Source organism: Chaetodon trifascialis, chromosome 8 (assembly GCF_039877785.1).
Source record: "Chaetodon trifascialis isolate fChaTrf1 chromosome 8, fChaTrf1.hap1, whole genome shotgun sequence".
Lineage (NCBI taxonomy): Eukaryota > Metazoa > Chordata > Actinopteri > Chaetodontiformes > Chaetodontidae > Chaetodon > Chaetodon trifascialis.
Genome location: NC_092063.1, coordinates 967,970 through 981,030, shown reverse-complemented (window position 1 = coordinate 981,030; position 13,061 = coordinate 967,970). Strand labels below are relative to the sequence as shown.

Genomic DNA, 13,061 nt, shown 5'->3' with positions numbered 1-13,061 from the left:
AGGGATCGTTGGCCCTCACAGAGGGTAAACTTGGTAAATTGTTCTCAACATGCAGATCTGTGAACTAAAATGAACTCATGAAGAATCAAAGATTCCTGCAGGATGTTTTTTTTGGTTAGATTTGCAGGATCTCCCTCTTCCATCATGACTCACCTTCAGGCCTTTGGCTCTGTTGATGGCCCTCAGAGGTCGGAGGACCCGCAGGACTCGGAGGATCTTCACCACCGAGATGGCGCTGGAGCTACAGACACAAACACAGCGAGTCAGTGAGCGGCCGCCTGCACACTTGTACTGGAGTACAAGTACTCCAGTCTATCTACACTGTGGTATTAGTACTTTCACTGAAGTATTTCAGTACTTCTTCTACTGCTGAGCTGAGAGTTGTAGCTGTCGTTTTCTCCCAGCAGGGGGCAGCACGCACACAGAGATCTTTATTTCCTGTTTGAATCCCAGCTGATCATTTTCTAAATCCTCTGATCTTCAGTTTATTTCTATAAAAATCAACCTGAAGGAGAAAATCCATCATCCAGAGCTCAGCAGCTTCATGTCATTCATTCATTCATCAAATGAATGAATGAATGACATGAAGCTCAGGTCTTCCTGCAGGTTGAGTTTCACAGAACTTAAAAAGGCAAACATGAAGCATTAAAAGTGAATGAATTAAATAATATTCAATAACTGATCAACTGAGAGAAAGAAAATGTTGAATTTGCACAGAAAACCAGAGAGATGTAAAGAAATAATATTTTTTACTCTTAACATTCAGTCGACCAAACGTCCTTTTTCCATTTCAGTCCGCAAAAAACATTCAACTGTTTTAACGTTAGAATGTTAGCCAGCACTTCTTTTCTAGCACGGCTGCTAATGTTAGCTGTCCTGTGAGACTGTCCCACTCGGCAGAGGACGACCTGGTCTCGACTCTGTGACGCTGTGTCCCTCAGGTTTGGTGTGTCCCTTATTTTACTGAAACATGTCTGTGGCTGCTGCTGGTGTCTAAACGTCGCTGGTGTTTGGCGTCGTTTCACACACGTGTGGAATGAGTGGACTGACTAACGCTGACTGCGGTTTGTTAATGTTGAGACATGAGTTTGATACTGACTGAAGGAAGAAGGAGACCAGCGAGACGCTGACGACCAGCAGATCCAACAAGTTAAACCAGTTTCTGCAGAAGGAGCCCTGATGGAGGAACGCTCCGTGGACCGTCATCTGAAACACAGAGAGACAAAGGCCGCGTTAAATCAAGAGAAGACGACAAAGGACGACGTCCCCAGCTGACGGGGGATTTTACCTTCAGCAGGATCTCCACAGTGAAGATGGAGGTGAAGGCGTAGTCCGCATAGCCCAGAATCTACACAAACACACAGAAAGACACAAGTAAATACACACATCACAAACATGAGGACAGAAAGAAAGACACTCAGATTAGGGTCAGTTTTAGTCCAGGACGTCAGTTATTTGTCCTTGTCCTTTATGTCCTTTAGATGTGGGATTTGTTGGTCAACATGGGTCCCAGGTCCAGACCAGAATGTCTTAATTCACGACTAACACAACCCAAGTCAATACAGGTGAGTCCAAATTTAGGACAGGGGAGTTTGAGACAAGTCCATTGAGTCCATAGCTGAGACCAAACTTTCACAAGTCAAGACCAACAAAAAATGGTTTTGAAACTCACGTTGTTCCTGAAGGAGTGGGCTCTGATTGGATCCTCAGCAGCCAATGAGCAGCTGCTGAGGATGATGAAGACGAGGATGAGGTTGGTGAAGATGTGGTGGTGGATCAGAGTGTGACATCCCACTCGGATTCTGGAGGGAGACAGACAGAGTTAAAGATGTTCAGTCTCAGTAACTGAGACCAGGACCCAACACAAGACCTGTTCTGAATGTCCAGCTGGAGGGTGGAGAGAAAAATTGCCGTTACAGAGAAGGTGGAGGCGTCATGAAGGGTCACAGGGACTCCAGGACCAGACCAGGAGCTTCTGGCTCTGATCTGCAGGATCCTCATTCATTCACAAGTTTCATGTTTTCACAAAGAGCAGGACTTTCTACGCTACATCCGCTAATGCTAAAGCTAACGGTAACACACGCTGAGCAGGTGGAGTCAGACTCACGGGTTTGTCTTGCTGAGGCAGAAGAACGCACTGCCTTCTGGGATAGGAAGAATCTTCTCTTTAGGAGGAGCCAGGTCGGCCATCTTTAACTGGACTCCTCCATCTAACAGGAGGAAAGGAGGAGAGAAGAAAGTCAGGAGGAGGGGGGGAGAGGAGGAGGAGGAGGAGTATCATGAGGTCGTCACAGATCATATAGAAACACTGAATAATAATTAATAATCTGTTGAGATTTTTTTCTGCATTAAATAAAACTTTATTGCTTCTAATCGATCGTCCTCGTGTCGTTATCAATAAATATCAGTTTGATTTTTTTCTGTTTTGTTCGATTCTCTTCACATTTTCTGTCTCGTCTCTTGAAGACAATTGGAAACAACTGACCGTCTTCTCCTTCAGGAAGCTCCTCTTCCTCCTCGTACTCGGTGTCTTCATCGATGTCCACCTGCAGAGACAAACAGTGAGACTGATGGACTCGCAATTAAGGACATTCAGGTTGGACGTCCAGCTGTGTTCACCTTGACTTCTTCAGCCTCCTCCTCCTCCTCCTCTGCTCCCTCCGTCTTCTTCCTGGAGAAATGGGAAGCAGACAGGAAGTCACACACACCCTGTTCTTCCCCTTTCCTCCTCCTGTTTCCTGTCCTCCCTCCATCACTCACTCTTTCGTCTTGTCGTCTCCGTCTCCTCCTGCCAGGTTGTCCACAGCGATGGCCAAGAAGACGTTCAGCAGGATGTCTGACACGCTAAGAACACGCAACAATCATGTGACGACCCCTCGGGTTGATCTGCTGACCCTTTGGAGGGGCCCGACCTGACGTTGGACACCAATGGACTAAACCAGTGAACTGTGTGCAGTATGTGTGTAAAAGTATGTGTGTGAGTATAAGTGTTAATGAATACTTGTACTTTTGATACTTGAAATACATTTTGCTGATAATATTTTTACTTTGAATTTTGATTTTGAACGCAGGATTTTTACTTGTAGTGAAGTACTTTACGTTGTGTATCAGTACTGTGTGGTACTTCCAGGTGTTCTCGGGCTGCAGGTGAAGGATACAGTTACCGCAGATGAAAAGGATGACGAAGTACACGCAGACGATCATCCCTGGAAACACGGGGCCTCCGTACGCCATGATGCCGTCATACATCACCACGTTCCAGTCTTCGCCCGTCAGGATCTACACACACAGTCGCCACCGTTCAGCCGGGTCATTGATCGTCTATTGGTCCCATTAATTACCATCATCCCCTTCAGACGCCAGCCTGACCCCTCAGAGGAGGAGAGCAGCTACAGAAACACCTTTTCAGTCTCGTCTGTTTCCTCTTTGAGCGACGGAAACTGATCCTGACGCGTTCGTGTTCACACTTAAAAGAGCTCTCACTAAAAATCCAACCGAACTAATCTAATCTAATCTAATCTAATCTAATCTAATCTACACTAATCTAATCTAATCTAATCTAATCTAATCTAATCTAATCTAATCTAATCTAATCTAATCTAATCTACAGTACACTAAAATAATCTAAACTAATCTAATCTAATCTAATCTAATCTAATCTAATCTAATCTACAGTACACTAAAATAATCAAAAATAATCTAATTTATTTTAATCTAATCTAAACTAATCTAATCTAATCTAATCTAATCTAATCTAATCTAATCTAATCTAATCTAATCTAATCCAATCTAAATCTAAACTAATCTAATCTAATCTAATCTAATCTAAACTAATCTAATCTAAACTAATCTAATCTAATCTAATCTAATCTAATCTAATCTAAATCTAAACTAATCTAATCTAAATTAAACTAATCTAATCTAATCTAATCTAATCTAATCTAATCTAATCTAATCTAATCTAATCTAAATCTAATCTAATCTAATCTAATCTAATCTAATCTAATCTAATCTAATCCAATCTAATCTAATCTAATCTAAATTAAACTAATCTAATCTAAATCTAACCACGGTTACTCTGATGAGAGTCTTTGAGTCCAGATCCTTCAGAGAAGCTCGTCAGCATGATGGTGGAGGCATGGCGAGAAGGAAGGATGCCGGTGGCGTTACAGATGAGGAGCCGAAGCTCTGAGCTGCTTACCTGGAAGCAGGTGAGCAGCGCCTGCGGGAAGGCGTCAAAGGTGCTGCGTTTGGTCTGCGTCTCGTCGAAGTTGAACTTCCCTCCGAACAGCTGCATGCCGAGCAGAGCAAAGATGATGAGGAAGAGGAACAGCAGGAGCAGCAGGGAGGCGATGGATTTCATGGAGTTCAGCAGGGACGCCACCAGATTGGACAGGGCCGTCCAATGGCTGAGCAGACAGAGAGTGACGTCAGAGCGGGTGACTCGCCAACGAGAACATCTGCTTCAGGTGCGTTTTCTCACCGTGTGACCTTGAAGATCCTCAGCAGGCGGACGCAGCGCAGCACCGAGATCCCCAGAGGAGGCATGATCTCCAGCTCCACCAGGATGGTCTCCATGATGCCGCCGCACACCACGAAGCAGTCGAAGCGGTTAAAGAACGCCACGAAGTAATGAGCCAATCCCAGGCTGTACATCTTCAACAGCATCTCCACCGTGAACAGGGACAGCAGCACCTTGTTAGCAATGTCTGCAGAGACAGAGACAGAGGGACAGAGGGAGGGAGAGAGAGGGAGGGACAGAGAGAGGGACAGAGGGACAATGAGGGAGAGAGAGAGAGAGGGAGGGACGGAGAGAGGGACAGAGAGACAACGAGGGAGAGAGAGAGAGAGGGAGGGACGGAGAGAGGGACAGAGAGACAACGAGGGAGAGAGAGAGAGAGGGAGGGACGGAGAGAGGGACAATGAGGGGGAGAGAGAGAGGGACAGACAGAGAGAGGGACAATGAGGGGGAGAGAGAGAGGGACAGACAGAGACAGGTTCAGGTCCTCTGAAGGGTGAATTCAGAATCATTTGATCCAGTTTATTGATTAATTACTGATCAATAATCAGAAACTGTTCAGCACATGGTGTCTGTAAACTGAAGTAACTTTGAAGTAACTGTCAGTATTTATATTTCATGTTACTTCATGTTTCTACACTTAAAGCTTTAGTTACTTTGTAGATTCAGATTATTGATACAGAATGTTTGATCTCAACAAGGAACGATTCAGCAACTCTGAGAGGAACCGAACCGCATGAAGAGAACCTTCTTCTTCTTCTCCTTCTTCTTCTTCTTCTTCTTCTTCTGCTTCTTCTGCTTCTTCTGCTTCTTCTGCTTCTTCTTCAGTTGTTGTCCATCTTCTTGGTGAATTACTGCCCTGATGAATACTTTACTTTTGGTACATTGAGGCTTAGATTTGTGTATTTTTACTTCAATAAATTAATGAATGCAGTACTTTTACTTGGAACAGAGTATTTATCCATTCTGGTATTTTCTGAAGTCAATGTGTGTGTGTGTGTGTGTGTGTGTGTGTGTGTGTGTGTGTGTGTGTGTGTGTGTATGTGTGTGTGTGTTCCCACCTTGGACTTGTGTGAGCCAGTCTGGTTGGTTGTAGTGCTCAGAGGCACTGAGGGAGGTGTTGAGGAAGACGAGCAGCAGAACCAGCCAATAGAACGTCACCGACTTGACGGCGGTGCGACAGTTCCTGCGACAGACTCGATTCCAGCGACGCAGCGTCCGACTGAGAGAGGGAGGAGAGAGAGAGAGAGAGAGAGAGAGAGAGAGAGAGAGAGAGAGAGACGGCTGCTGAAGAGCGAGGAGTGTGAGGACGAAAGGATTCTGTCCTGAATGTGTGACAGTCAGTGAACTCACCAGCAGCTGATCTTCATCATCCGAGAGCTGAAAGGAGACTCAGGTTCAAACCAAGGCAGACACAGCAAGGAGCTATACACCTCTACACACCTGTACACACCTCTACACACTTCTACACACCTGTACACACCTCTACACACCTGTACACACCTCTACACGTCTGTACACATGCAGTAAAAGTACAGCAGTATTGTACAAATATACACATCTGTATACAAATGTACACATGAACACAGATGTGTACATATACAGATATATACTCATATACATTTGTATACAGGCGTGTACAGGTGATGTAACTTCAGGATTCAAATAAAGCATTTAAACAGCGTCTCTCTGCGTGTCTCTGTCTCTCTGTGTCTGTGTGTGTGTCTCTCTCTCTGTGTCTCTGTGTCTCTCTGCATGTGTGTCTGTCTCTGCACGTCTCTGTGTGTCTCTGCGTGTGTGTCTGTCTCTGCACGTCTCTGTGTGTCTCTCTGTGTGTGTGTCTCTCTGCGTGTCTCTGTGTGTGTCTCTGTGTCTCTCTCTTTCTGTGTCTCTGCATGTGTGTCTCTCTGTGTGTGTGTCTCTGTGTGTATGTGTGTCTCTCTGCATGTTTCTGAGTGTCTCTGCGTGTCTCTGCATGTGTGTCTCTCTGCGTGTCTCTGCATGTGTGTCTCTGTCTCTGAGCGTGTGCGTCACCAGCAGGCCTGGCAGCAGTTGGCGTGTTCCTCGTCGATGTTCACCGTGTTCTCAGAGGCCGTCTCACTCGCAGGAAGACTCGCTGTGAGACACACAGATAAACTTTATGGACACGGACACTCAGCAGCGGTTGGCTGTGAGCGCTCGTCTTCTTCTACATGTCCACAAACACTCAGAGCTGATTCAGTCGAAGCTGAAACGACACGTTTCCATCATGGCTGACAGTTCAGGTTCATGATGTCATTTCCTGTTACTGTGGTACTTACATACTGTACATAACAAAAAGTACTACAGTACATTTACCACATACGTCGTTTTCCTTCTCTGAAGAAACAAACAAACCTTCACATGTATTGATTATTGATCAGACTGATCTGATGATGAGGAGAAAAACCTCGCGATGAGAAACAAGGTCAGAGATATGAGGACAGACAGAGACCCAGATACGAAACAGGGACAGACAAGGCTGTCCTCATTTAGACTGGAAGACACACGCACACACTCTCTCTCACACACACGCACACACAGAGTTGATATTGATGAGAATAAGGAAGAAAGTTTCACCGTGTGTTTCGTTGGAGTGACTGAACCATCCGAACTTCCCTCTCTTTTTATCTGACAGATCGCCCAGAGACGGACCTGACACACACACACACACACACACACACACACACACACACACACACACACACACACACACACACACACTTTATTTACACACTGAAGTAGAAAACAGTTCAGCAGAATGTTGTTTCAGTCACTGTCAGCTGTGCAGTAAAAGTACAGCAGTACTGTCAGCTTCATGCAGAGATGTACTGGAGTAGAAAGTACCATGAAATAAAATACAAACCTATCAGTACTTGTACTTGTGTAAATGTACTCAGACCTGCAGACTCACTGATTTCGCTGACTAATCACTTTTAATTGGCTTCGTTCTTTGAAGCCCATTAGCTTGTTGTTTAAATGAGTGACACACACACACCCACACACACACACACACACACACACACACAGAGCGTCTCTGTCTTACGTGGGTTTCCGTCCTCGTCCAGCTCGTCCATGTCCTCGGCCTGAGTGATCCAGTCCATGTACCCACACAGATCCTCCTCCATCTGCTGCTTCTCCCTCAGCTTCTGGAAGTCTCCGCGAGCCTTGGCCTTCTCCCTCTCCTTACTGAACTCTCTGCAACGTCCACACGACATCAAAGCACAAACACAAAGCCTCAACATTTCAGTGCGTGTTTAAAGGAGGAGAAGACGTGTCTTTGTTGGACAGTGAATTTTTCATGTAAGAGACAACGAACCCGCTGAGGACGCCCAGGACCAGGTTGAGCACGAAGAATGATCCAAAAATCACCAGACTGACAAAGTAGACCCAGGGCAGCTCGAAGCCGATGGCGTCGTTCATCTGCACGCAGCAGAAGAAGAGTACAAAGCATGAGACAGGACATGAGATGGGACACTGAGAATCCGTCCTTTCATGAGGACGTGCAGAACGACCGCTGGTCAAAGAAGCCTTTTACCCAGTAGAGGACGTCGGTCCATCCCTCCATCGTGATGCACTGGAACACCGTCAACATGGCGAAGAAGAAGTTGTCAAAGTTGGTGATTCCTCCGTTGGGACCGTCCCACCGTCCCCGACACTCTGAGCCATTCACGACACACTGACGGCCGTGACCGGCAAATGCACACGGCACCGGGTCGTCCTCCACGAAATTATCTGGACAATGACCCAACGATTTAATGATTGAACGTCAACTGATCTGCAGCTCAAGCCTGAACCTGAACCTGAACCTGAACCTGAACCTGAACCTGAACCTGAACCTGAACCCGAACCCGACAGCTTAGACTAAAACTTTAAAACTCACATTTCATTCAGTTCATTTGATGTTTCCTTAAATTAACATATTCTAGAAGCTTCTGGCTCAACTTCTGAAGGCGCACAAAGACCAGGAGAAGAACATGGTTGACTTTTAACCGTTTCATGCATTACAATCATCCACCAGCTGCTGTCTGACATCTTAACTCATCACCCTTTTATTTGAAATACCGTCTTGATGTTTTGTGCAGTATTACTTCATATTTGTGTGTGTGTGTGTGTGTGTGTGTGTGTGTGTGTGTGTGTGTGTGTGTGTGTGTGTGTGTGAGAGAGAGAGAGAGTGTGTGTGCGTGCGTGCGCGCGTGCGCTTACCTGTTCCGGTGTAGTAGCAGGTCCTGTGCATGCGTCCTATGAAGAGCTCCAGGCCGATGATGGCGTAGATGATGATGACAAACAGAACTAGCAGAGCGATGTGGAGCAGAGGAACCATCGCCTTCATGATGGAGTTCAGCACAATCTGCAGGCCTGCAGACACACAAAGCTTTACACATGTACCACAGTACAGCGCACACACACACACACACACACACACACACACACACACACACACACCAGTCCGGTAAACTCACTGGGGACTCCAGAAACCAGTCTGAGGGGCCTCAGGACTCTGAAGGCTCTGAGGGCTTTAACATCCAGACCTCCAGGTTTCCCCGGCACGTGATGAGTGGTCGCCTGCTCGCCAGACTTATGAGTCATTGTCTCCAGGACGACGCTGAATAACCTGCACAGACAACAACAAAGGCAGAAGAAGAATGTTTCGGATTCAGTTCACAGACATGAAGCTGCAGTTTGAAGGTCATAAAAAGTGAGAAACTCACTTTCACTCTCTGAACTTGAAGATGTGTCTAAACAAAGATGGTGGACAAAGAGGGATGTACAGCATGGTGTCATCTGCATAACGGTGGAGATAAACTGTGGATGTGAATCTTTTGTCCTAAAAGGAGTAACAGGACATAGACTGACGAGTGGTCCTGGTGTTGACCCCTGAGGGACACCATGAACAGGGAGCTCTGCAGTTTAAAGCCGTATGAGCGCTGCTGTGCAAATTTTCTTACATTTTAAAAGTGAACAAAAGACGGTGGCATTGATTGAAGGCAGGAAGTGTTCAGAGAGCAGAACCTGGAGGTCTGACTTCAGTCTTGGTTTTTACTGATACCAGGAATGAAATTTAGATCTCAGTGGACATCTGTGTCCTACAAGCAGCTGAAGGCAGCTGTTAGCCTCAGTTCTGATTTCAGCTCCTTTGGCCGACTCTAGAATGAACTGTTCGTGACTGCTGAGTACCTGGACAACTCACCCTTTGTCCCATCCTTCAGGCGCACCAGGGTACAGCACCCAGTCTGGGAACCGTTGGTCTAACAGACCACAGAGTCCCATTGTCAAAGTAAAAATATAGGAATGTATGGAAGTACAAGTCCAAATGTGAAAGTATTAAAACTGCACAGTCACCAGAAGCAGCTGCTGTCGAGCTGCTTTAGTGCTGCGGTTTGTTTGGAAATATTGTTAAATCATTCATGAGTAAACACAAACATCTCTCCAGTTTTGTTAAATATCATTAGTGTCCATGCTAGCAGTGTGGCTCTGTGCTTTATCACTTTGGATCAGACTGAATTATCTCCTGGATGGCTTGTCATGAAATTTATCATTAGCATTAGCACAAGCATCATTTATGTCACAGCAGCATTGTGTGCGTGCGGCCCCAAGAGCTACTAGCATAGCTACTAGCATAGCGACAGTCTGCTGTTCTGGTTATTTGAATAGAAATCAAGTGTGTGCAGTTCTTTTTCAACTGTGTCAAAATACTGAAGTCCTGAAGAAACCCCTCGGTGTCCCACATACAGCAGCCTCTCTGCACATCAACTGACTCTAAAGTGGAGCAGAGTGTCCTCGAGCAGTGTTACCATGACAACAGGCTTCATCATCATCATCGCCCCAAGGTCGTCCCGAGTCACGTCAGCGTCCCGCAGCGAGGACATAAACCACCGTGGAGGACAAAGCTCAGGACCTGCAGGACTCAGCAGGTGACGCTGACGCTGCTGCTGAGTTAAAAACCTTCAATGTTCCTGTTTCACATTCAGTCAAACGTCTTCCTGATCTCTGCTGCTGACTCAACACGTCCTCATGTCCTCCTGCTGTCTTGATGAATTCAGGCTCGTGTTGGCGTCCACAGCAGCAGTCAGTTCACCTCCAACGCTGAGACACACTTTAAAACTGTTTATTCACAGAGGATTTTGGCTTATTTTGTTAGTTCCTGTCAAAGAAATTCATCACTTCATGGACATATTTCACTTTTTGAGGTTTTTAAATGAGCTCATTAACATTAAGTGATTTAATGCATCAGTAATTATAATCCAATATGATTACTGTTACTTTTGGTCATTTTGAATTCAGGACTTTTACTTTTAACAGAGTATTTCTGCACTGTGGTATTAGTACTTTTGCTTTTAGGTAAAAGATGTGAGTATTTCTTCCTTAAATGTAAAGTTCCTTCTGACGGTGGCACTAAAGGAAAGCTCGTGGAGTCATTAAGATCTGAAGGGTTCATCTTTGGAGAGCTGGACTGATATCAGGAGCTGTCACATGAATCAAAGCTGCAGCTGCTGATGACGTTCTTTCACCACGTTCTGACTTTGTTCCAAAATGCTGCGATCAATCGTTCGTTCACCAAAGATGAGAAACTGAGACATTTTTAAATATTACAAATATTAAATTCAGAACTGTCTTGATTTAGTAATACTTTTAGATACTTTGTTACTTTGTTCCATTTTATTGCTTGTTTTACTTTTTTTTACTCCATTCCACCTGAAAATATGTTGAGAAGAGAAGAAAGAAAAGAAGAAAGACGAGATGATGATGAAATATTTAGAGGACCGACGTCCTCTACTGGGTATTGTTTGCATTGTGACAAAGGACAGAACATGAGGACAACATGTGGTTCTTCAGGAAGCTGAGGAGAACCAGCTCGCCTCACCTCAGATGCAGAGCAGCAGCAGCCCCACAGTGAGGCCTTGTCACAGCAGAGTGGCAGGTTAAATTCCCTGCTTCAGTGCGGTGACTGTGTATGTGGTGACAGCTGAGGTTTATGGTGGGAGGGTGGGAGTGTATATTTAGTCACAGCGTACAGTGATCACAGTCAGCTGTCACATGCGCTCAACACAAAAACACTAAAATGAGATAAATTGTGGCGTCGCCGGAGGGTTTTTTCCTCCACTGACCACAAGACAGGAAGCTGCAGAGTTTACTGCAGTCAGATCCAATTTACTGCTACAACTCCTTAAACTCTGCTTCAGCGTCACAGAGAGCAGCACAGGACGAGAACAGAGAACCAGAGTCCAAAGACAGAACCCCGATCTGAAGAGGGGACCAGGAACTACAGAGAGAAACTGGATCTAAAGACAGAACCTGAGTCTAAAGCGGGACCTGGATCTGAAGAGGGGACCAGGAACTTAAGAGAGAAACTGGATCTCAAGAGGGAACCACAGTCCAAAGACGGAACCTGGATCTGTGAAGAGGGGACCACAGTCTAAAAGATATCCAGAATATGAGGAGAGAACCAGGATGCAAAGATGGAACTAGATCCCAAATTATTATTATGGAACCCTTATTTGACCAGATAAGTTCTATAGAGATCACAAAACCATTTTTTCAAGGGAACCCTGGTCAAAACAGCAGCATCATAACATTTCAGGATATAACAGATCAGCTGGGATCTAAAGAGGTAACATGGATCAAAAGAGAGATCCAGGATCTAAAGAAAGAACCGATGTCTCAAAATAAACCCAACATCTGAAGAAAAAAACCCCAACAGAGATCCATCGGTTCTTGTGTTTTCTCACCCAACGATGACGATGACGAAGTCCAGCAGGTTCCAGCCGTTGCGGATGTAGGAGCTGGGGTGCATCACCAGACCGTAGGCCAAGATTTTCAGGAAGGTCTCCACAGTGAAGATGATGAGGAAGACGTACTCCACTTGTTCCTGAAACACAGAGAGAACGTGTTCCTGTACATCTACACATCTGTACCTGTAAGAACAGATGAATTAAACACAAGATGAGAAACATTTCTCGAATGAAAGTTTTTCTGTGTTCCTGCTCTCCAGGAGATGAATCCTTTAGACTTTCATGACTCTACGAGCTTCCTGTAGCGCCGCCCTCAGGACAAACGCTGAGCACCTGATGGACAAAAGATCTGTCTGGATTTGTTATCAGAAGACTGGTCGGGGATTAAATTTGATGGCGGCTCATAAAGAAATGAAACCAGAACGTCTGGATGAATTTGAGGTGAGGGTCCAATCCAGAGCCAGCAGAGCTGCCTTTGCATCAGGTGACAAGGAAACAGGTAACGCCACCAGAGTGAGACTGAAAGCTGGCAGCTGGGAGGCAAAGGAAGAGAGACCGGAGAGACACCTCAACACCAAAGTCATGTGGCAGGCGATCCAGACCATCACAGGCGATCCAGACCATCAAAGCCTGCAGACCACAGAGCAGGTGGACCATCAGTCCACAGAGCAGGTGGACCATCAGTCCACAGAGCAGGTGGACCACCAGTCCACAGAGCAGGTGGACCAGCAGACAGATAAAGTCGTCACTCATCATTGCTCACAATGCATTCATGTAAAATTCACTTGTCT

At 45.6% G+C, this 13,061-nt stretch overlaps 1 protein-coding gene across 2 annotated transcripts in view; it reads right to left on the bottom strand.

Annotated features, from left to right (window-relative positions):
- cacna1fb (calcium channel, voltage-dependent, L type, alpha 1F subunit) overlaps positions 1–13,061 on the bottom strand; it is a 37,991-nt gene that overhangs the window by 12,999 nt on the left and 11,931 nt on the right. For both annotated transcript variants that reach the window (XM_070967871.1, XM_070967872.1), the window contains 21 exons: positions 12,268–12,407; positions 9,001–9,152; positions 8,744–8,896; positions 8,076–8,272; positions 7,857–7,960; positions 7,584–7,735; positions 7,118–7,192; positions 6,554–6,635; positions 5,873–5,899; positions 5,581–5,741; positions 4,484–4,709; positions 4,202–4,409; positions 3,159–3,279; positions 2,761–2,836; positions 2,620–2,671; positions 2,486–2,546; positions 2,108–2,210; positions 1,673–1,802; positions 1,289–1,348; positions 1,100–1,206; positions 154–241 (listed from right to left, as the gene is read on the bottom strand). In XM_070967871.1, the coding sequence (XP_070823972.1) occupies positions 154–241; positions 1,100–1,206; positions 1,289–1,348; positions 1,673–1,802; positions 2,108–2,210; positions 2,486–2,546; positions 2,620–2,671; positions 2,761–2,836; positions 3,159–3,279; positions 4,202–4,409; positions 4,484–4,709; positions 5,581–5,741; positions 5,873–5,899; positions 6,554–6,635; positions 7,118–7,192; positions 7,584–7,735; positions 7,857–7,960; positions 8,076–8,272; positions 8,744–8,896; positions 9,001–9,152; positions 12,268–12,407 (2,475 nt within the window). The remainder of the gene's footprint in view (positions 1–153; positions 242–1,099; positions 1,207–1,288; positions 1,349–1,672; positions 1,803–2,107; positions 2,211–2,485; positions 2,547–2,619; positions 2,672–2,760; positions 2,837–3,158; positions 3,280–4,201; positions 4,410–4,483; positions 4,710–5,580; positions 5,742–5,872; positions 5,900–6,553; positions 6,636–7,117; positions 7,193–7,583; positions 7,736–7,856; positions 7,961–8,075; positions 8,273–8,743; positions 8,897–9,000; positions 9,153–12,267; positions 12,408–13,061) is intronic.